Source organism: Schistocerca piceifrons, chromosome X, assembly GCF_021461385.2.
Source record: "Schistocerca piceifrons isolate TAMUIC-IGC-003096 chromosome X, iqSchPice1.1, whole genome shotgun sequence".
Taxonomy (NCBI): Eukaryota; Metazoa; Arthropoda; class Insecta; order Orthoptera; family Acrididae; genus Schistocerca; species Schistocerca piceifrons.
Window position 1 is genome coordinate 667409310 of NC_060149.1, and position 25848 is coordinate 667435157.

General features: G+C 42.3%; 1 protein-coding gene across 1 annotated transcript in view; it reads left to right on the forward strand.

Moving 5' to 3' along the window:
• Positions 1–1241: 1241 nt before the first annotated feature.
• LOC124723039 (endosome/lysosome-associated apoptosis and autophagy regulator family member 2-like) overlaps positions 1242–25848 on the forward strand; it is a 233061-nt gene continuing 208454 nt past the window's right edge. The window contains exon 1 of the mRNA XM_047248213.1: positions 1242–1359. Within this exon, the coding sequence (XP_047104169.1) occupies positions 1261–1359 (99 nt within the window). The 5' untranslated portion in view covers positions 1242–1260. The remainder of the gene's footprint in view (positions 1360–25848) is intronic.

Here is a 25848-nt window from a genome sequence, read left to right on the forward strand (position 1 = left end):
TTTTTGGCGATGGTAGTGAATTGTAATCGCCAAAGTAGCTTTTGAAACATGTCACTTTTAAGGTTTCAGTTATGTAAATAACATGTGGAAGACCGTTGGAAATGAAAAGCGCAAAATGTTATACGGTATGAAATTTTTATTGAACCGGTTTTTGGCTTACAGGGGCATCATCAGACTAATAGTCTTGAAAGCCAGTTAACTAAGTAAATTAATACTACAGTACACCCACAATTATGTGATTTTCACTTATAATAATGACATTTTCTAGCAAGCAGCGGCGGAAGGATCTAGTAACATATGGAAGATACATTAGTGCTATACCAATGTGCAACAGAAAAATTCACAGATACACGTGTCTGTCGCGTTGTTATTACAATAAAGAGCCTTCGATAGCCAATTGAAGCCCTGTAGATCACTTTGTGCTTCGAATTGTACGTAGGTGGATAATAAACACGCTTTTGAAAAGGCACTAGACGGATTTTATTATTAAGGTTTCGATTCAGGTAAGTTTTCTTGCGAATTAATCAGTGTGATGAAAGGGACCTCTGGAAAGACAGTATTCCTCGTAGTACTGAGGAATCAGTGTCTGGACTAGAACGAAGCAGAAGAACTTGGAGTTTTGCTCAGGAAAGCTGAAATCTTTATTATTGTTATTGATCCTTTTGTGTTTTTCTCAGAAGTTACAAAGACCGCTACGGTACGAATCCTCAATACAAAAATATATGAGAACTGTTTCGAAGAGGGAGAGTCTACACTACGAGAGAAACGAAATATTTCTCTGCTGTTGGATGGCAGCATGGTATTAGAAAAATTGAGGTGGTCGGGAATTGCAGATCGATTCAGAACGACAGTAAGAGCAAGGCATCCTAAGAGTTCCGGGCATACTAGATATTGTCATGCTTTTAACAGTGTGGCCTGACAAATATGACAGCAAGTAAATAGCCGGCTAGTGCAGGAGCAATGAATGGTGATAGTGACGTTCTGCGGCACGGAATTGGGTATCGGGCGTGCAGTTTCACGTATTGAGAAGTTACCCACCTTGGTGACAGTTGCGTTCCTAAGCACGCCTTCTTCCTGGATGAGTGGCACCGTACCGCGGAAGCGAGCTCTCCTGGGCATTGCTACGAAGCCGTGCTTTAATAAGTTGCGTCGCATGCACGGCGGCGGTGAACGCTTCTCGCTATCCGCGAGAGTGTCGATCGATTAGCAGGCGCGGGCGCGCAGCGCCGGTCTATGCCAGACGTGCTGCGGTCCGCAAGCATGTCGCTGTTGCGCAGTATTCTGTTCGTCTTCGTTACTTGCTGCATTGTCTTCGCTGTGGGCAGCATATACGAGCAGGATTTGGAGATATGCAAACAGGTGAGTCATCTGCTCTTCGAAATAATAGTGACGCAATTGCTGCGACGGTGAGGTAAAACCTACGCTTTGGCAAAAATCTTTCCACGTCTAATCCTCACTTGTTCGGTCTGGAGTTTTCTCCTGTAGTTATTGAAGCTAGAATTTAATGCGATGTGTATTTCCGTAACTCGGTCCCAGCTTTTATTGAAGCTCAACTTCAAGAAGTTAGAAATGTCAACAAACATATGTGTTAGTGTAATAACCTAAATCTCTATAATTACATTGACTGACACAGTGTATCGAATAAACCACCATGTGTGTAAATTTTTAAATAATTGATTTTTGTAGCCGTAATATCAGTCTACAGATTCTGTAATCATCCTCTGTGTGCTGCCTGTCAACTGTAAATAACAGGAAACGTGTAAACTCACATAGAAAGAATGTCAGAATTGTAAGTAATCGTGCCACATCTGCATTAGCTCGACAGCTTTGTTCAGCCAGTTTTCAGTAATTACAGCATATCATATGTTGACTAAAAGCCATTACCATATGCGAATTTAGTAATTCTTTGTGTTTCTATTTAAATTTAAAATACCTCATCATTTTTGTGTAGTTATCCGTGACACGTTAGTGTTTAAACTCGTGTGATAGTCACTATGAACAATGCTTTCTTATTATGGACATGGTTTTCAAAAGTAAAAGCCCGTTACATTGTTCGCATGACGGATTCAACAGCCATACTACCCAAATGTTGCCGCTCTACTTACCGGTAAATTTATTCGGAATCAGGAAGAAAGATTAGATTAGATTGGGGTCAGGCACTCACTAGTACTCTACCATGAAGGTTCTGCTTGTTGTTCCAGAGGCTTAATATTTTCGTAGGTACTATATGTACGAATCATTGCTCATCTTATACTCTTTCAACTCACAAATCTTTCTGAAATGATTCTCTTTGATTTTATTTTTAGGAAGCCAAAACAAATCTTTTCGCCTCCACTAGTCTCATTAGGCGGAGTTTAAAATCGTGTTTCTGCAACTATACAATGGGGCGTACGTTTGCCTAAAGCTTGTCATTCTGCAGGAGCGTTTATAAAGGAGGCTTTCACATTACAGACGAAACATTTCCAAGCTGGGTATTATATAATGTGGAAACCTCCCTCCATTTGTAGGAGGGGAAAAAATTAGGGAGGTCATCTCCCGATACGGAATTCATCACGACGAGTCCAAGACTTCTAACGCAGTCAGGAGAGAATATTTGTTACGATGGCAATAGTAAAAAACAAGCCCAAATAAAACGGAAATTTATTAATCATGCCGAAACGGGAACCCCAAAACCATTCGCCCTGTAACCGAAACCAAAATATCATAAAGCATCGTATTATCCAAAAGAAAACAGATACTGCTACGAACACTCATCTGTGGCTGTTTTCATACAGAAACATCTGGCAAGCATGTAAAAAAACTAACTTGGTTAGTAGGTACGAATGACATATTTCTGAACAAGAATTTTCAAAATAGGCCTTTTTGCGTAATAGATAGATTAAAGCACTACATAGGATAAATTACAGGGTTATTACAAATGACTGAAGCGATTTCACAGCTCTACAATAACTTTATTATTTGAGATATTTTCACAACGCTTTGCACACACATACAAAAACTCAAAAAGTTTTTTTTTAGGCATTCACAAATGTTCGATATGTGCCCCTTTAGTGATTCGGCAGACATCAAGCCGATAATCAAGTTCCTCCCACACTCGGCGCAGCATGTCCCCATCAATGAGTTCGAAAGCATCGTTGATGCGAGCTCGCAGTTCTGGCACGTTTCTTGGTAGAGGAGGTTTAAACACTGAATCTTTCACATAACCCCACAGAAAGAAATCGCATGGGGTTAAGTCGGGAGAGTGTGGAGGCCATGACATGAATTGCTGATCATGATCTCCACAACGACCGATCCATCGGTTTTCCAATCTCCTGTTTAAGAAATACCTAACATCATGATGGAAGTGCGGTGGAGCACCATCCTATGGTACGTTTAGCTCCCTGCTTGCTTTATTCGTCGAGTTCCGCGGGCTACGCGTGAAACTTGCCCGCACGCGTTCAACCGTTTCTTCGCTCACTGCAGGCCGACCCGTTGATTTCCCCTTACAGAGGCATCCAGAAGCTTTAAACTGCGCATACCATCGCCGAATGGAGTTAGCAGTTGGTTGATCTTTGTTGAACTTCGTCCTGAAGTGTCGTTGCACTGTTATGACTGACTGATGTGAGTGCATTTCAAGCACGACATACGCTTTCTCGGCTCCTGTCGCCATTTTGTCTCACTGCGCTCTCGAGCGCTCTGGCGGCAGAAACCTGAAGTGCGGCTTCAGCCGAACAAAACTTTATGAGTTTTTCTACATATCTGTAGTGTGTCGTGACCATATGTCAATGAATGGAGCTACAGTGAATTTATGAAATCGCTTCAATCATTTGTAATAGCCCTGTATTAGTGGTTAGAAGGAAATCTGGGAACTATAACACGGAGTAGTTGGATAAAGCCTTTTCATTTGAGGAATTTTTAAATAGTACCCTGTCATAATGCCAACATCGTACATTACAGAAGATAATCAGTAATTTCGTTTTACTCTTTCGTGTTAAATTTCAGGCACAGCATATGTATTACACACTGGACGTTTTCTATTAGTTTATATAGGTCGATGACACTGGAAACATTTTTTTAATGATCTGTCAGCAGTAAACAAATAATGTACGGTTGTACAATGCTGTTTCAACAATAAATCAAAGACGCGGTACTTCCAGCCATATTTTTACGTGCGATTTTATTTCGTATTGTGATGTGAACAACTCGCCTTCATAGCTTGCCTAAGTACTTTTCATACACAAAATTTTCACCTCCAACAACTTCCGGTCGGTAGAAGTTATTGATAAACTGGTAAGCTTAGTCACCGCCTTAAAAGAGTTCACTGGTTGCTATGAAGCGCTGTAGGTGGTGTAGAACTGGTATCGGACGGTCGAGTGCCCCTCTATCTCTGACATTATGTCATTTTAGTAAAGTATGTACTGTCAGACGGCTGTATGGAATCCGCTCGGTAAGATAGATCGACGAGAAGACGAGACGGAATGGCAGAAAGGAGCTATCGTGTTTGGGTGTACCCATGGCCACACCGTGAATAAAGTTACGCCATTTACTGATGTATCAACGAGGTCTGTCCACCATCTGTACAAGGAATGGCGTACCACTCCCAACCATGCAACACTGCGTAAGAACAGTGATCGTGACAAAATCCTAACTGACAGACACTGGAGACGAGTGTCACATCTTGCCAGTGGCAATCGGTTTCAGACCCGACAGGAATTGCTGCTTCCAGTCCATCTCAATCAGTATCCGACTGAACATAGCGACGGCAACAACCGGGTTGTTATAATTAAAGTGGAGCTACTCACAGAGGTCCGGTGTGGGCTGTAATTATCGTATGGCAGCGAAACTTGGTAGATGTGCTAATGCGTTAACGTGGAACGGATTTACGCTGAAAAAAAAAAAAATGGTTCCAATTTTGGCCACCAGATGCAAATCTGGTCTGTACAAAATCTCGTACACGTCTCCAGTGCTCATATTGAACAAATTGTGTTAACAGCGGTTCTACATCTACGTCTACATGGTTACTCTGCAATACACACTTAAGTGCCTGGCAGAGGATTCATTGAACCATTTTCATACTACTTCTCTACGATTCCACTCTCGAATGGCGCGTGGGAAAAAGGAACACCTAAATCTTTCCGTTCGAGCTCTGATTTCTCTTATTTTATTATGATGATCATGTCTCCCTACGTAGGTGGGTGTCAACAAAATATTTACGCATTCGGAAGAGAAAGTTGGTGATTGAAATTTCGTAAATAGATCTCGCCGCAAAGAAAACCGCCTTTGTTTCAGTGACTGCCACCACAACTCGTGTATCATATCAGTGACACCCTCCCCCCCCCCCCCCCCCCCCCCAAATGCGGTATAACATGAAACGAGCTGCCCTTCTTTGGACTTTTTCGATGTCCTCCGTCAATCCTACCTGGTAAGGATCCCATACCGAGCAGCAATATTCCAGCAGAGGACGAACAAGTGTAATGTAGGCTGTCTCTTTAGTGGGTTTGTCACACCTTCTAAGTGTTCTGCCAACAAACGCAGTCTTTGTTTCGCCTTCCCCACAATATTATCTATGTGGTCTTTCCAATTTAAGTTGCTCGTAATAGTAATTCCTAGGTATTTAGTCGAATTGACAGCCCTTAGATTTATGCGATTATCGTGTATCCAAAATTTATCGGATTTCATTTGGTACCCATGTGGATGACCTCGCGCTTTTCTTTGTTTAGTGCCAATTGCCACTTTTCGCACCATACAGAAATTCTCTCTAGATCATTTTGTAATTGGAATTGATCGTCTGATGATCTTACTAGACGGTAAATTACAGCGTCATCTGCAAACAATCTAAGGGGGCTGCTCAGATTATTACCTAGATCATTAATATAAATCAGGAACAGCGGAGGGCCTATAACACTACCTTGCGGAACGCCAGATATCACTTCTGTTCTACTCGATGATTTACCATCTATCACTACGAATTGTGACCTCTCTGAGAGGAAATCACGAATCCAGTCACACAACTGAGACGACACTCCATATGCACGCAATTTGATTAATAGTCGCTTGTGAGGAACGGTATCAAAAGCCCTCCGGAAATCCAGGAACACGGAATCGATCTGAGATCCCCTGTCAACAGCACTCATTACTTCATGGGAATAAAGAGCTAGCTGTATTGCACAAGAACGATATTTTCTGAATCCGTGTTGGTTATGTATCAGTAAGTCATCTTCTTCATGGTGATTCATAATGTTGGAGTACAGTATATGCTCCAAAATCCTACTGCAAATTGAGGTCAGTGATATGGGTCTGTAATTCAATGGGGTACTCCTATTTCCTTTCTTGAATATTGGTGTAACCAGTGCTACTTTCCAGTTTTTAGGAACAGACCTTTCGTCAAGTGAGCGGTTGTATATGATTGCTAAGAAAGGCGCTACTGTGTATGCATACTCTGAGAGGAAACTGATTGGAATACCATCTGGACCGGAAGATTTGCCTTTCTTAAGTGATTTGGGTTGTTTCGCAACACCTAAGATGTCTACTTTTATGTTACTCATGCTAACAGCTGTTCTGGTTTCGAATTCTGGAATATTTACTTCGTCTTCCTTCGTAAAGGAATTACAGAAAACTGTATTTAGTAACTCCGCTTTAGTGGCACCGTCATCGGTAACATTTCCATCGCTATCGCGCAGTGACGGTATTGACTGTTTTTCTTGCCACTGGTGTACTCTACATACGACCAGAATCTCTTTGGGTTTTCTACCATATTTTGAGATGTGCTAATAATAAAATTGACATTATGGGTTTCTCCCTTGTTTGAAATTTTCTTCCCACGTCCCGTTCCTAATCCATTACATAAGGAAATAGGAATACATAGGAACAGACCAGATGTGGCTTGAATTCAAAGAAATAGTATCGGCAGCAATTGAGAGATTTATACCAAATAAATTAACAAACGACGGAGCTGATTCTCCTTGGTACACAAAACGGGTCAGAATACTGTTACAGAAACAACGAAAAAAAGACATGCTAAATTTAAACAGACCCAAAATCTCCAAGACTGGCGATCTTTTACAGAAGCTCGAAATTTTAGCGCGGACTTCAGTGCGATATGCTTATAATAGTTTTCGCAACGAAACTTTGTTTCGAAACCTGGCAGAAAATCCATAGAGATTCTGATCGTATGTGAAGTATGCTAGCGGCAAGACACAATCAATGCCTTCTCTCCGCGATAGCAATGGAGATACTATCGAAGACAGCGCTGCCAAAGCAGAGTTACTAAACACAGCCTTCCGAAATGCCTTCACAAAAAAAGACGAAGTAAATATTCCAGAATTCGAATCAAGAACAGCTGCCAACATGAGTAACGTAGAAGTAGATCTCCTCGGAGTAGTGAAGCAACTTAAACCACTTAATAAAAGCACGTCTTCTGGTCCACACTGTATACGAATTAGGCTGATTTCAGAGTATGGTGATGCAATAGGCCCATACTTAACAATCATATACAACCGTTCGTTCTACGAAAGATCCGTACCCAAAGACTGGAACGTTGCACAAAAATGGCTCTGAGCACTATGGGACTTAACATCTGTGGTCATCAGTCCCCTAGAACTTAGAATTACTTAAACCTAACCAACCTAAGGACATCACACACATCCATGCCCGAGGCAGGATTCGAACCTGCGACCGTAGCAGTCGCGCGGTTCCGAATGTGCACAGGTCACACCAATATTCAAGAAAGGTAGTGGAAGTAATTCACTAAATTACAGGTGCATATCATTAACGTCGATATGTAGCAGCATTTTGAAACATATATTGTGTTCAAACATTATGATTAACCTCGAAGAAAACTGTCTGTAGACGAACAGTCAACACGGATTCAGAAAATATCTTTCTTGTGAAACACAAATAGCTCTTTACTCGCACGAAGTGTTGAGTGCAATTGGCAAGGGATTTCAAATTGATTCCGTATTTCTAGATTTCGGAAGGCTTTTGACACTGTATCACACAAGCGACTTGTAGTGAAATTGCGTGCTTATGGAATATCGTCTCAGTTATGTGACTGGATTCGTGATTTTCTGTCAGAGATGTTCGTAGTAACTGACGGAAAGTCATCCAATGAAACACAAGTGATTTCTTGCGTTCCCCGAGGTAGTGTTATAGGCCCTTTGTTGTTCCTTATCCGTATAAACGATTAGGGAGACAATCTGAGCAGCCGTTTCAGGTTGTTTGCAGATGACGCTGTCGTTTATCGACTAGTTAAGTCATCAGAAGATCAAAACATATTGCAAAACGATTTAGAAAAGATATCTGTATTCTGCGAAAGTTGACAATTGATCCTACATAACGAAAAATGTGAGATCACCCACACGAGTGCTAAAAGGAACCCGTCAAACTTTGGTTACGCGATAAATCATTCAAATCTAAAGGCCGTAAATTCAACTAAATACCTAGGAATTACAAGTACGAACAACTTAAATTGGAAGGAACACAAAGAAAATGTTGTGGGGAAGACTAACCAAAGACTGCGTTTTATTGGCAGGACGCTTAGAAAATGTAACAGATCTACTAAGGAGACTGCCTACACTACGCTTGTCCGACCTCTTTTAGAATACTGCTCCGCAGTGTGGGATCCTTACCATATAGGATTGACAGAGTACATCCGAAAAGTTCAAAGAAGGGCAGCACGTTTTGTATTATCACGAAATAGGGGAGAGAGTGTCACTGAAATGATACAGGATCTGGGATGTATATCATTAAAACAAAGGCGTCTTTCGTTGCGGAGGAATATTCTCACAAAATTCCAATCACCAACTTTGTCCTCCGAATGCGAAAATGTTTTGTTGACCCCGACCTACATAGGGGGAAACGATCACCATGATAAAATAAAGGAAATCAGAGCTCGTACTGAAAGATATAGGTGTTCGTTCTTTCCGCGCGCTATACGAGATTGGAATAATAGAGAATTGCGAACGTGGTTCGATGAACCCTCTGTCAGACACTTAAACGTGATTTGCACAGTATCCATGTAGATATAGATTTATATACATTTTTGTTGCATTCACAGCGCCAGATTTGCACGTGGTGGCCAAAATTGGACTAATTTTTTCCAGCGTAAATCGGTTCCACATTAAGTCATTAGAATATCTACCAAATTTCGCTGCCATACGATAATTACAGCCCACACTGGGCATCTGCGAGTAGCTGCACTTTAATCATAACCACCTGCTACACGCGATGGGCATTTGGAGTCGGGTACCTCACAATAGGCTATTTCTCAGAGATGTGATCAAACTGCATGTCTGCAGTGGGCCAAACAACACAGAAACTGGACAGTAACCAACTGGAGGCTTGAAGTCTGATCAAACGAATCCGATGATACGTGCTTCTAAATGGTGCATCAGCGGCCCAATGAGGCATTTCACCCACCCTGTATGGAGGGTTCTGTTATGATTTGTAGGTCGTTTTCGTACCTCGACTTGGGCCCACTCATTCAAGTTGCCGTGAACATGAACCATAATGTTAATTTCAACACACTCGGTGTCCAAGTGTTTCATTTTCTGCTACGTTTTCATGATGAGTATGCTGTGGACACACCCACCCTCCAAGATAACAACAGCCTTGTTCAGAGGGTTGCAGGATTACGTTACTGGATTGAAAAGTACTCAGGCACCCTATCGCAGCTGAACTGGCCAGCTAAATCGCCACACCTTAATCATACATAGTGTTCGGAAATTCCCCTTACAAACTTCTAGAACTTGTAGAGTTTGAGGCTTTGGCAGGAAAAACATTTAAGTGGAATATTTATTAATATGGGCTGTCTGACCCACTGATTCCACTTAAATGTTTATCCTACCAAAGCCTCAAAGTATCATGTGAACACATCCAATCAATGTGGACATTAATACTTTTACGTAAAATTAAGTATACATTCAACTTCCAAAGACGTAGTTTTATCTTTAAGTCGTTGCTTGTCAACGATAACGTCTATGCGTAGCGTCTCGCTAAGATTATTGATTAAATCGAATTATAGCGTCCTAACTATTTCTCAAACATCTCAGCCTACCTGAACTAAATGAAATTTCTTTCTTTTAAAAATAATTATCTTCCATAAAGCGTAAACTATCTTTTCCTTTTCTTAGATTTGTAATGTCTTTCCTCTCGTTAAAAATTAATAAATATAAATTATTAAATCAGTTTGTTAGAGGGTTAATATCTCTGAACTTTACTTCGATACAATGGCAACCTTTTTCATAACGTATACGGTGCTTCTCTTTAATACTTTGCTATAAATGCAAATTAATCGTCTGGTTGAAGATCGAACTTCGCTTTCAACTATCATTTCATAAAAATTCTGTGGTAAATGATACTCGGGGCTCGTTTTTACTCGACTGCTACGGTCGCAGGTTGGAATCCTGCCTCGGGCATGGATGTGCGTCAGGTCTTTAGGTTAGATAGTTTTAAGTAGTTCTAAGTTCTAGGGGACTGAAGACTTCAGATGTTAAGCCCCATAGTGCTCAGAGCCATTTGAACTCGTTTTTATATTGTTTACAACAAAAATACTCTGTTTTTATTGCCTGTTCTTAATTCGTGTACAGGTACAAATCAGCATATTTTGTTATACGTGTGCTAACTAAATAAAATCTCGCTAAGCGGAAACGTAATAATAATTTTAAAAAAACCAAACAAAAAACCTGAGTGTCATCGCCACTTTTAAACTAGCCTATGTGAACTGTAAATGGGACGCAAATCTTAATCACTTTCCGCCACCCTAATAATGTTTAAATATTTAATCACACAACACTCGTTATATATTAAACTGGCAGAATACGTCTGCGGTCGGCGGTCGGCAACGCCTATATCAGACAAGTGTCTGGTGCAGTTGTTAGATCGGTTACTGCTGCTACAACGGCAGGGTATCAAGATGTGAGTTTGAACGTGGTGTTATAGTCGGCTCACGAGCGTTTGGACACAGCATCTCCGAGATAGCGATGAAGTGGGGATTTTCCCCCACGACCATTTCACGAGAGTACCGTGAATATTAGGAATCCGGTAAAACATCAAACATCCGACAATGCTGCGGCCGGGAAAGGTCCTGCAAGAACGCGACCAACGACGACTGAAGAGAATCGTTCAACCTGACAAAAGGGCAACCCTTCCGAAAATTGCTGTCGATTTTAATGAGTGGTCATCAGCAAGGTCAGCGTGCGAACCATTCAACGAAACATCATCGATATGGGCTTTCGAGGCAGAAGGACTACTCGTGTCCCCTTGATGGCTGCACGACACAAAGCTTTACGCCTCGCCTGGGCCCGTCAACACCGACATTGGACTATTGATGACTGGAAACATGTTGCCTGGTCGGATGAATCTCGTTTCAAATTGTATGGAGCGGATGGACGTGTACGGGTATGGAGAAAACCTCATAAATCCATGGACCCTGCATATCAGCAGGGGAGCTGGTGGAGGCTCTGTAATGGTGTGGGGCGTGTGTAGTGTGCAGTTGGAGTGATATGGGACCCCTGATACGTCTAGATACGACTCTGGCAGATGACACGTACGTAAGCATCCTCTCTGATCACCTGCATCCATTCACGTTCAGTGTGCATTCCGACGGACTAGGATAATTCCAGCAGGACAATGTGACACCCCACACGACCAAAATTGCTACAGAGTGGTCCCAGGAACACTTTTCTGAGTTTAAACACTTCCGCTAGCCACCAAACGTCCCAGATATGACCATTATTGAGCATATCTGGGATGCCTTGCAATGTGGCGTGATCTTGTAGAAGCCAGCTACTCTGTAGCTGTAATCTCTGCCGCACGCCGCGACTCTACGGTCGCCTTTCACGTAGATCAGACGACAAAATCTACAACATTTTAACACACACACACACACACACACACACACACACACACACACACAAATGGTTCAAATGGCTCTGAGCACTATGGGACTTAACTTCTGAGGTCATCAGTCCCCTAGAACTTTGAACTACTTAAACCTAAGGACATCACACACATCTATGCCCGAGGGAGGATTCGAACCTGCGACCGTAGCGGTCACGCGGTTCCAGACTGTAGCGCCTAGAACCGCTCGGCCACTTCAGCCGGCACACGCACACACAAATTTATAAGAAAACTTTACAAACTTATAAAGAACATGGGCTGAGTGATGCGCCACGTGGAAGTTTATGCCTCCGTCGGCGGTGAAATTCTTCGCCAAGGTGGGAGATATTAGTTGAGTTGTACAATATCTGCCTCAAACAAATTCACTTCAGCGGCGACGCTGGTCGTAGGAAGCTGATTAGAATTCTGGAGCTGGAAGATCATTTCAACGCCAATATCTGGCCTGCAACGGAAGCAGAGGTGGTGGAATGCAGTTCCTGGTGACCAGACTTTGCAGAAGTGCAGTCCATTGAGTTCTAAATCTCTCCGCAGTATCTCATGGAATGAGGCTAGGTGACGCTGTAGATGGTTATCCGTGCGTCAGAGGGGGACGTTCAATTCAGCGGCTTCCATTGTGATATTCGAGAAGAGTTGAGTATGTGATGGTACCATGTCTCACCCTCTTTCTCCTCTAAACATCTTCGACACAAACACTACATCACACACTTAGTAGCGGATCAATGGCTTGGTTCTAAGGGGTCGCAGTTTGTTACAGTCTCTTCCCCCACCCCCTAACGCGATATGCCATACCCCCCCCCCCCCCACACACACATTTAATGTGCTACGAGTCACTAACATGCTACAGATACACACTTGACACTTCGTAAACCGAGCTTGATGGAGCAGTGGGTAGATTCTGGACTCGCGTTCTGGAGGATGGTGGTTAAAATACCCGCATGGCCATCCAGGTATGGATTATCCGTCGTTTCCCTAAATTTCTTTAGGGAAAGGCTGGAGTGAGTATATGGAAAATGACGCAGCCAATTTCCTTCCACATCCCTTCCCAGTCCGCTTCTAATGACCTCGCTGCCGACACAACATTAAACCCCAAATTTGCTCAGTTATTTTGCATAAAAATTCGAGGACAGATAACAGAGAAATGTCTTAATTCAGACATTGGGTAGGACATACAACAATGAGGGCTGTCTTCCTTTCACTTTCGTAAGTATGGAACTGTTATTCACGTGATATTATAAACTGTTTAAAAAAATTACGTAATGTTCCGTTGTAGTTCGAGGAAGGTAGACATACTTTAAACTGAGACACACAATGTTAATATTTCACAACAATATTTATTCTATATTTTTGTATTTGTGAATATTTTGTAATGACTCAGCTTTCGTTCTTCTAGGACGACATCATCAGCAAGAGCTTCTAGCTGTAGAGACTTATTTCCAAAGGTATATGACGATTCAAAGATTAAGCATCTATACGAAAAACACAAATTGCAGTGCTTGAATGTGACATGAGAATAAAACAATACATATTAAATACTGAATTACTGAATGTTTTGAAACAAAGGTACAAGTATAAAACCCTAAACCGACACCGACTGATCGTCAGATACAAATTAAAATTTTTATAATACCGATATGTTAAAGCCTGACAATCAGGGGGGTTTTGGGATTTATACTTGAATATTTAGGGTCTAAAATATTCAGTACATAATTAAATAATATTTCTCGTTTTGTACCCATGTCAAATTGAAGCTTGGCAATTTGTGCTTTTTGTGTCGATGAGTAATCTTCAAATCGTCTCACGTCTTTGGAACTAGCAATCATTGTGCTTGCTCTCGCTGATGTAGTGTGGACTGTCTGTTCAGTCTTAAGTTGTCTGGTGATGGCCTAGAAACCCGAATGCGGATTCGCAACAAAATATAGAAGTAAGAATTATTGTGAAATATTAACGTTGTGTGTTTCAGTTTTTAATTTGTCAAAAAAATTTAGCACCACTTGCAAAACTGCGAACGTGTGTGGGTTTATATTTAAAAAGAGCTGGGAATAAAATATTGAGCCATATGGTACCAAAGAAATTCCTTTACCATGGAATAAAATCATAACAACAACATCTTTGAACATCTGTGAAATCAAAATGTACTACTGAGTAGCATTACCGTGTTGTTACACCTTGTGCATAGCAACATACTTGGAGTTATCTTGGCGTGTTGTTCACAAAGAGTTGAGACGTAGATGTTCAAACTTGTCCCACGTTCCGACGGTAACCCTTCTGTAGTCATCCAGAGTTAGAGTAGGGTTCCTGCGACGAAACATTCCAAGTTTCAGCTGGTTCTAAGCATGCTCAGTCGGGTTCATGTCATCATATACCACACGCCATTCGATTCTTTTAATTCCTGTCTCAAACTAGCGGGCGCGGCCTTATCGTGCGTTATCGACTTGAAAGAAGAACCCATTGCTTAAATGTTGACTGTAGGACTAGACAATAGGTTGAAGTAGGATGTTCGGATAGTGCACATCCCCCAATTACCCTCGATAGCGACGAATGGCTTTCGATATTGGTACATGATACCGGCCCAAAACATGACTGACCTACTTCCCAGCTAAACCTGTGGCACTGCGTGCGTGAGACTTGCATTGGCACTTGGCCGCCTTCTCACTCTTCTATTACGATCATCATCTGGTAGACAAATCCTGTACTCTTCGGTGAACAGAAGCCGATGCTATTGATCACATTACATTCCAGGTGCTCCAATTTCTACTATCCCTGCAATGTTTTCCCTGGTTTCTGGCCGACGTTATTTTGTACTATTCATTGTTGTTGGAGCAGATAATAGGGCCACTCTCTCAAGCCCAAATACTTTATGTGTAGTGTGTCGGTAACAAAATGTCCAAGAATCCGTGTATAACTATTATTTTTGCTACATGAAATCATCTCTAGTCGGTTATCAAAGAACGTACATTGATGAGGCAGAATGTTATGACCACTTGATTAATAGCGTGTTGGTGTGCATTTACAGAGCAGTGCAGTAGCGATTATGCGTGGCATGGACTTGCCAAGTCTCTGGTTGGTTTCTAAAGCTATGTGGCACCAGATATTATGCAGAGGTCATGCAGTTCTAGTAAATTACGAGCCGGTGGTTTGTGGAAGCGGAGCTGTCTCCCGAGGGCGGCCCACTGGGTTCAGACCAGGCGAATTTGACGGCCGAGTCATCAAAGTGACTTCATAGTCATAAACCACAGTAGCACGTATCTGACCTTGTGACACAGATAGGTATCCTGCCGGTAGATAACATCACTGTTGTGGAAGACATCAAGCATGAAGGGATGCAGGTGATCCACAGTAATGTTCACATAGTCCACAGTTGTCATGGTACCTCCGATTATTACCACAGGTACCATGCAAGGCAGACGAATGTCTTCATACCATAATACTGCCCCCACCAGCCTGCGTCCATGGTGCAGTGCATGCTTCGAGCAATCGTTCACCTGGATCACAGTGTATCCGGGCATGACCATCGGACCTGGTATAACAAGAAATAGTTAGTTACGTGTTCCATACATCATTTGAACGATTCTTTTATCGAAATGACGTCGAACGGGTCAGTTTATAGATATGCGTACATGATTAATGTCAACATTAATAAATATATTATTATTTTATTCCTACTAATGCAACTACACGTTTTTTAAAACTAGTTTTTCTTCTGGATACCAGTTTTTAAGTAGCAATTCGTCAATGGAACATAGGTAGTTGTCCAGGAACAATGATTTTAAATTAGATTCAAAACTTGCATCACTACCCTTCAAACATTTTATGTTTTTGCGCAAATAATGAAAAATTTTTATTGCTGCACACTGAATCTTCTTTGAGTCAATGACAGCTTTAGCAATGGGTACTAAAGGTAATTTTTCCCTCTAATGTTGTAGATATGTACATCACTGTTCTTCTAAAATTGTGATGCATTTTCGCTAGCAAAATTTCCAGGGTTAGCAGTTAAACGAAGAGCGAAAGTAGCTGAACTTAATTGTTTGAGAATCTCAGTGCTGTGCTTCTTCCACTTCATGTTTTAATCAATATATACACCCAAAAATTTGTAGCATTCTACCCTACTTATTGACTCCTGCTCATGTTGTACATCAGTTGTTGGCATGACTATTTTTTGTACAGAACTGAATGTAGAGTGGATTTCCAAATTTATGGAGAGTTGGTTTTCAGAGAACCACTTAATAATTCTTTGGAAAATATCATTGACTAACTATTTAGTTACTTTCTCTCTAATGGGATTTATTATAGCACTAGTCTGCAGAAGGTAGCAATTTTGCTTGAATGTTAAGTGAAAGATCATTCACGTATAAAAGGAATAGAAGTGGACCAAAAATTGAACCCTGATTTTACCCCAGTTACTAAAATTTTCTTTCTTTCCGACATTGTCTAAATTATTCAGCACAAAATTTTCCATTGTATTTGTCAAGTATGATTCAAACCAGCTGTATGAAAATCCAATTCCATAAAATTTGGGTTTTCTAAGAGTTATCTACACAATCCAAGGACTTGGAGAGATCACAAAAAATACCAATTGGCGATTTATTATTATTTAAGAGTTGTAGTATTTGATGAGCGAATGTATAAACAGCATTCTCAGTCGAGCAACCATTTTGGAATCCAAACTGTGATATGCTAAGTTAATTTCTTCCACATAAGTGTGAGACTACTCTTGAGGAAACTACTTTTTCGAATATTTTGGAAAAAGATGTCAGTAAGGACATTGGACGTTAATTGTTTAAGTCTGTCTTGTCATCTTTCTTACGAAGTGGTTTAAAACTACAACAACTTTTCAGAATTCTGTTTGAAATTCCATCAACTCCACAAGAACTTTTGATCTTTATAATTTTTATAATTATATTAATTTCTGTGAATGATATTGGTGCTACTTCTTGTTGCTTAAAGTTTTGTGGAATGACATTTTCAATATATTCTCTTGCTTCTTCAACTGAACCATCTAATCCTATATTTGCTTCTATGGTTAGAAAGTGATTGTTAAAAGTACTTGAAACTTTTGAATTATCAGTCACAGCATTGGCATTTAGTTTAATTGTTATGGAATCTTGTACACTGTTTGGCTGTTTTGTCTCCCATTTGACAACGTCCCATATAGTTTAAATATGATTGTCAGAATTATTTATTTCTGTCAGGGCATGCACATTTCTGCACATTTTAATGGCTTTCCTTAAAATATTACAGTATTTTTTGTAGCATTCAAGTAATGTAGAGTCTTGAATTACTCTGATGTTTACATAAATATCCCCCTTCTTCTTACATGATATTTTTAATTCCATTAGTTATTCATGATTTACTTGTTTTCTATTTGATGGATCTTTTGGATAAGTATTTAGGAAAGCAACTCCTGAATACTGTCACATGTTTACTCTATGAAATATATTTAAGTCAACATCAGCATCTCTATCACCCCTTTTAGCTTAGTTTTAAAACATTGTATCCTGTTCCCATTAAGAAGCCTCACTACTTGATATGAACCTGCCTCTGGGATGTAAGATGCTGTTAATTGCCATTAATTGTGCATCGTGGTCAGATAGCCCATTAGCAATTGGTTATACATTAATTGTTTCATCCTGAGAACTGTGTGCATCAGCGTCTTACTATTTTGCTGCACATGAGTTGGAAAATTGACAACTGAAATTAGACTGAAACACCCAAATAATCATTCTAGTTTATTGTTCCTGCCCGTATCTTTAGAGAAATCTACATTGAAATCTACACAAACTACTAACTGTTCCTTCTTGTCTGACAGGTAGCCCACTAATGCAGCTAGATTTCTCATAAACAGCTGAAAGTTTCCTAGAGGGGATCTGTAGACTGTTGTCATTATCAGAGAAGTATTCTGAAATAACAACTCACGAACACATGCTTCTAGGTTCTGATCAACCCAAAATCTATTTGTTTCAATATATCCGACTTTGTGCCTAACTTTTACATATGTTGCAAATCCTCCTTTTTCCATGTTTACGCTACACGAAACTGATTACATGGTGTTCAGATAGGCACAGAACATCTATCCCTTCAGAATTTCCCACATCTTCTAGGCATACAATAAGCTTATCTGTTTTGTTTCTCTACCCTGTAATGTTCTGATGAAACAAATTAATTTTATTTTTCTGGAAACTGTTACATATATTATGGTCCTGTTCTGTTCTAATTTCTTTGAAGTCTGTGAGTGTATAACCCGACTTGAAACTAAAAAACATATGACACTCTGGCAATCACAGGGATTTTGTCTTGTGTGCTTGTGGCCCCCCGCAGGATGCTCAGCTAATCTTTTCTACGTCCTCCTATATAGGCGCAGGCCCTGATTGGTGTTTCCCCATCTCCCAATCGCAACAACAAGTACGGCACAGATATTAGACTGTATTTCAATAAAAATCAGCACGCTCACATTTGTTCACACGGCTAAAGCCGTGTTAAAGCACGGCTGGTCATGTCGCTACCATATTTCGACAAACCCCACAAGAGTGCGTGTTGTTGCTGCTCTTATTTTGGAGCACCTTTGATGCTATACTGTAAGTTGTTAGTCAGGCGGTTTCCTGCTCCTCCTACAATAAGCAAAACATCGTTGCCATCAAAATCTCTACAGAAGACCACTATGTTCGCCGTCATCCGGCTAAGCTTCACGCTAGGTTTCACGATGCTTGTGGCCTGGTACTCTACCCTAGGTTTTCCTGTCGCAATTGGCCTAAGACTCTCAGTGAATGCTGACTCTTTTCTTTTTACGTGACGTTTCTACCGACCCAGTCTCAAAGTCACTCCTACGAGTCTGCCGTACCCTATTTTCATTCAACCAGGTGACACGTCTCCTTTGATCCGCGGTCCAATGTCGATGATCCTATACCCACTGCAATTATAATGTCGCTGTGTTGGGTCAACCACGAATGTGTAGGGGTCGTCCGCTGCAGAACAGCCAACTAGCTTAATCGTTTCCGAAATACTCGTTCCCAGGTGCTGGGCGTTAACAGTCTGCCCAATGCCAAAGTCGCTTGTTCCGGTGGTTTTCCCCATTTGGAGCCCGTATCGTCGCTTGAATGATTCTCCACTCATGTCTGGTCCGCTGCTATGTATACTTCTCTTACGGTGCCACGGGCCCGCAGACTCACCTGGTGGCAATAAATCTTGCTGTGGGTAGCTGTCATAATGTTGTGACTCGTCAGTGTACGCCGGTATGAAGTTCAGCATAGTCCTGGTAGTGAGGACTCGCTTTTTCCTTGTCCAGTTTCGGATCGACCATTGTTCTTCACATGTGGATATGTGCCATCGGGTTGATTACTCGGCACTTATCGCAGTATTGGGGTGTGGCCCTTCTCCTACGTAACTGCTGATTCGGTTATGAGATCGTACCAAACAAAGTGTACATCCAAAACCTCGTCTCCTACCTTCCAAACTTTACAGAAGCTCTCCTGTAAAGTTTGGAAGGTAGGAGACGAGGTACTGGCAGAAGTAAAGCTGTGAGTGCCGGGCGTGAGCCGTGCTTCGGTTCTCAGTTGGTAGAGCACTTGCCCGCTAAAGGCAAAGGTCCCGAGTTCGAGTCTCGGTCGGGCACACAGTTTTAATCTGCCAGGAAGTTTCATATCAGCGCACACTCCGCTGCAGAGTGAAAATCTCATTCTGGAAAGTGTACATCCGATGGGAGCGTCGGAATGTACATTTCTCCGGACATTCTGCCAATTCCTCGTTTGGTGTTTAATAACTCGATGGTGTGGCTGAAGGGCCCTTATTATCTCATGATAAGTATATGAAATGGACGACCAAAGCGCTTCCTCTGCAACATTGCTGTGCTCTAAGGTGAAATCTGAATAATTTTTGTGGTGCGCCAGTGGGAGGAGACATGACCCATGGCTGCATCATAATGAACAACTACTGCGTGATGGAACCCTCCGTTATCATGAGAATTTTGTGTTCACCAAAAGAAGGTTGCTATGTGTTGGGCATCTGGTTCATATAAACGCAGGCCCCCTTTGTAAAATGGCGCTGCCATTATTATGTAAGGTACCTTAAAGATTTTTCCCCTCCAAATATGACAAGCATCTACTGCATAAATACTTCTTGATATTAGTTTGGGTGGAGAGCACATCGCTGCAATTTCGTAAAGACTATTTCATTAATGAAGAATTTTCTCTGTGTTCCGCCCATTGCCTTCATTTTGTTTTCCTTAATAACTACTCGCTCTGCTCTTCCAGTTAGTTAGCAACATAGTCTGGTGCTGCTGAGTGCTGACCCAAGCTGCTTCCGTTCATTTACACGACGCATCCACTCCTTCCCATTACTGCAGATTTGTTCTTGTCGAGTCATGTCTGTCTATCTTGATTGTAGCCTTGGACGATCTCCCGAATGTCGGTTCAGTCTCTCACCTTGTTAACAATGACACCCACATAATCTGCGTATGGGTGGGCAACTGCCTAATTTCTCAAAAAGAAAGACCCGGTAAGACCAAGAGGACTTTCTAAATAGCGAATCTGTCGCTAAATGATGTGAGGTGCTGGACCGCAGGCAGCGTTCTTCGAATGGAAATTTGACGTGTGGGAGTATGGGTTGTCTTTTCCTGGGTTTGGGTGCAGTGGATGCATCTGTCGTAAATGTGTGTAAAAGCCAAGCTAAAATCCATTGTGTTCATGGTCACCGTTAAAAATTTGTGTTCGATTGTATCATCGACAGACTCATAGTCTAAATAGCAACGCCTAACGTGACCTGTGATTCACAAATTATCTGAACATTTGTCTCTATAAGCGGATAAGAACGTCGTAAATCGACCGAACCGCTATCACATTAGCTGGACAAGTTCCCAGGATATGAGGTGTGACTGACATCCCTCTGTTGTCCGGTAAGCGCTTGTAGATCTTAGCAGCATGACCAGCAGGTAGTCTCTTATCTTGACAGGATGTAGCTATTTGCTTACCAATATGGTCACAGCTTCCTTAGACGCTGGAAGTAAATTTTCTCTTCCCAGAAGCTCGTTATACATTTCAGTTACTCTTTCTGCCATTAATGCCAATATTTCGTATATATATCTTCATTTGTGTGCCATCCATGCAGTATTACTTGTACGTCGGTGCTGATATGACAATTTTGACTTCAGTGATGGAGAACGCTTCTAGCAGATGTTTTGTCGATATTATGCTGTCCTCTTCCTCCATTTACAAGCATTAATTTACTTTATCCAGTGCACTCCAGACCTAAAATGCATTTACTGAAAGTGGCTGAAAATAAATAGGCGAATTTCTGCTTGCTAAGTACTGAATGAAAGTTCTCGGTTAGTTAGGTGCGTCAAATTCGGATAAAATCGAAATCTTTCAATGATTGCCTCCATCCACATCGTTAGGGGCTAAGTCTGACTGTCGTGTTTTAATTTTTTTATAGGTTGTGGTGCAGCATCGCCGGTTTTGAGCAGTCTAACAGACTTCGCGTCAGAGTAAAATTTTCGTGTCTTGCAACATCATTGCAGTGTCACCGTTGTATTCCAAGTAGAAGGTGTGGTGTTGGGACTTGAAGGTCTGTACCACTTTCCGACGGCGGGATATCAGGGTTGCCCGCAAGAAGTGACGACTACATAGGTGGTCATAGTGGTGGCCGTATCAAAACTGATACATTATTGGTGGTCATATCAGGGTTATCCTTAGCCATGCTCCGAATCCATGTCCTCATCAGGAACAGGGTGCGTGAAACTTTTTTTTTCCTTTATTGTATTTCAGTGCCCCATCTGGGGCGGGCTGGCATCAGCATATACGCTACTCTTCAGCCGAAAAACGTTAATCATAAAACAGAAGACATTTAAAATAACAAAGGAGAGAATATGGTGCTTTTTGCGTGAAACTGGCGAGGCTCTCACTTTTATACTCACAGGACTGCATATGACTGTTTGGATTGCGTCATGTAGATGGCACACGCTGAGATGGCGCACTCTACGTCCACAGATAACTTTTGCTCTTGCTGTCCAGTGTCGCTTACAGTTCCAACTTATATATCTAGCGTTAAACTGCGAGGTGTCGTTCTATGTGCTATTTCTTTGTTAAAGGCTAAGTGCGTAGCCGGTGTCTCTGTTAAAGTTTGTGTCACATAATGTAATTTACACTGCTTCTCTAATCTCAGAGTCCCGATAGCTCGATATGTGAGCCAGAATCCCAGTATCTTTAAACATAATCTTATATTTTTAACAGGCTGTGCTCAGTGATTGTTTCAAAGTTCCTGTATTTAACGTGACGCTGATTTTAAACGCAGTAATCGGCAATAGGTCGTATAGCCTGCCCCACCAACTACTGTCACATACGCAAGGAATATTACAAATCCCTGGCTCGCTCAAGCCGAGGTTATCTTGAACAGGTCGTAACATGTCTTTAATCTTCGAGGATGGCCAGTAGACTACTCTGATTCCTTACCTGATTATGACCCTACCTACACTACTGGCCATTAAAACTGCTACACCACGAAGATGACGTGCTACAGACGCGATATTTAACCGACAGGAAGAAGATGTTGTGATATCCAAATGATTAGCTTTTCAGAGCATTCACACAAGATTGGCGCCGGTGGCGACACCTACAACGTGCTGACATGAGGAAAGTTTCCAACCGATTTCTAATACACAAACAGCACAAACAAACTTTGTCGTGATGCTTCGTTTAAGGATTTGATACAGGTCGGATTGTAGTCTATCGCGATTACGGTGTATCGTATCGCGACATTGTTGCTCGCGTTGGTCGAGATCCAATGACTGTTAGCAGAATATGGAATCGGTGGGTTCAGGAGCGTAATACGAAACGCCGTGCTGGATCGCAACGGCCTCGTATCACTAGCAGTCGAGATGACAGGCATCTTATCCGCAGGGCTGTAACGGATCGCGCAGCCACGTCTCGATCCCTGAGTCAACAGATGGGGACGTTTGCAAGACAGCAACCATCTGCACGAACAGTTCGACGACGTTTGCAGCAACATGGATTATGAGCTCGGAGACCACGGCTGCGGTTACCCATGACGCTGCATCACAGACAGGAGTGCCTGCGATGGTGTACTCAACGACGAACCTGGGTGTACGAATGGCAAAACGTCATTTTTTCGGATGAATCCAGGTTCTGTTTACAGCATCATGATGGTCGCATCCGTGTTTGGCGACATCGCGGTGAACGCACATTGTGAGCATGTATTCGTCATCGCCATACTGGCGTATCACCCGGCGTGATGGTATGGGGTGCCATTGGTTACACGTCTCGGTCACCTCTTGTTCGCATCGACCGCACTTTGAACAGTGGACGTTACATTTCAGATGTGTTACGAACCGTGGCTCTACCCTTCATTCGATCCCTGCGAAACCCTACATTTCAGCAGGACAGTGCACGACCGCATGTTGCAGGTCCTGGACGGGCCTTTCTGGATACATAAAATGTTCGACGGCTGCCCTGGCCAGCACATTCTCCAGATCTCTCACCAATTGAAAACGTCTGGTCAATGGTGGCCGAGCAACTGGCTCGTCAAAATGCGCCAGTCGCTACTCTTGATGAACTGTGGTACCGTGTTAAAGCTCATGGGCAGCTATACCCGTACACACCATCCAAGCTCTGTTTGACTCAATGCCCAGGCGTATCAATGCCGTTATTACGGCCAGAGGTGGTTGTTCTGGGTACTGATTTCTCATGATCTATGCACCCAAATTGCGTGAAAATGTAATCACATGTCAGTTCTAGTATAATATATTTGTCCAATGAATACCCGTTTATCGTCTGCATTTCTTCTTGGTGTAGCAATTTTAATGGCCAGTAGCGTATATCACTAGTTGTTGCTCAGCAGAATGGAAGCCGGACTATTTTGATACTTGTGGCTTAGTTAAACGCCATGGCGTCTTAGTTCCCGCGACACCGTTGACCTGATATAATGGGCAGAATACCCAGTCCCCCTGAACACCATCGTCAGATGATTAATCTCAGAGCAGTGGTGGTCCTTCTTTGTAATAGTGCGTGGCTCTGTGTGTAGGGTGTTCAGCATAGCTCTTTTCTGACCTAGATTACGAAAGCTACTCCCGCTCAGGTATACAGAGGTTGAACAAAAATGAAGAAACACCAAAGATGCAAGACATTTTCATGCCTAATATTATGCAAGGAACCCTTGGGCATCCAAAATAGCTTTCGGTCATCTCAGAATGGATAAATACGGGTAATATAAGGTTTTCTAGGAAATCTTATACCATTCTTCTCGCAAAATAGTGGCAGGTTTAGGTATATATGATGGAGATGGATAGCGACCATACAGCCTTCTCTTCAAAGTAGACCACAGAGACTCCATAACATCGAAGTCAGGTGACTGGTGGCCAGGGGAGATGCAAAAACCCATCTTCTTGCTCACAAAATTAGCCCTTGACTATGCGAGCTGTGTGAACAAGAGTGCTGTCGGTTTGGAACATACCACTGTGGAAAAAGACACTGTGCCGTGGGATGGACCTGATCAGTGAAAATGGCCACATAATCCTTGTCAGTAATGCGACCTTGCAGAGTAACCATGGGGCCTGTAGAATACCATACCATGACTGCCCAAATCATCACCGAACCCTCGTTATGATTCACTCTTGGGACGTAGAATCGGCCAGAAAAGTCCGAAACAGTGTGAAACAAGACTCATCCGACCAAACTGTTTTCTTCCATTGCTCCACAGTCCAGGTTATATGGCTTCGGTACCACGTCTTCCTGTTGCGGGCATTTACCTCACTGATGAGTGGTTTTGGAATTTCAGCTCCCCCTGACACATTATTGGTGGTCATATCAGGGTTATCCTAAGCCGTGCTCCGAATCCGTGTCCTCATCAGGAACAGGGTGCGTGAAACTTTTTCTTTCCTTTTTTGTATTTCAATGCCCCATCTGGGGTCTCGAAGCTCCCTTCGTGTTGTTTTGGTGCCCCATGGTTCTCGAGTGCGATATTCAGTTCCGCAATGACGTTTGCAGCTGTTGTCGTCTAATTTTGGTCACAATCCTCTTTAATTACCGTCCGTCACAATCACTCAACACACACTTTCGTCCGAATTGTGCCTTAGCGGATTATGTTTTTCCGCTTTCGCTATATGTGGTATAAATCTTCGATACGGTACCTCTTGAAATACCAAACACTTCGGTTACCTTGGCTACGGAAATATCCACCATAAGAGCACCAATAATTTCCCCATGTTTGAATCCACTCAGCTCCGACATAATGCACTCATAACTACACGGAACACTGTTCTGACCACGAATAACAATTGCAACATACTGAGGAGATTACACTGGTACCTTTAGTGGTCAAATACATCAGCGCAACCTGCAGTATTGGCAAGAGTCTGTAATTATGTTGAAGCACACATTTCGCGCAGTGTTTCCATTTTTTGTCCAACCGCTGTAGGTCCGTATGTGTCAGTTTCCGATACGCAGAATGACCGTGCCGTCCATCTGCTTTCCACTCGACCAGCACATCTAAGAAAGGCAGTTTACCATCCTTCTCTGTCTCCTCCATAGATGTTATGTTTCAATGTTTACCGCTTGTTTGTTCGATGAACTGCTGCAGTACCTCATTGCTATGCTAAAACTAAACTAAACTCCTCCCGCACAGGCCATGAATGCCCAAAGGGACCAACTGGCCGCCATGTCATCCTCAGCCCACAGGCGTCACTGGATGCAGATGTGGAGGGACATGTGGTCAGCACACCGCTCTCCCGGCCGTATGTCAATTTCCGAGAGCGGAGCAGCTACTTCTCAATCAAGTAGCTCCTCAGTTCGCCTCACAAGGACTGAGTGCAGCCCGTTTGTCAAAAGCGCTTGGCAGACCGGATGGTCAGCCATCCAAGTGCTATCCCATCCCGACAACGCTTAACTTCGGTGATCTGACGGGAACCGGTGTTACCGCTGCGGCAAGGCTGTTGGCCCACTGCTATGCACCCAGGTTAAAAATGTATCGTGC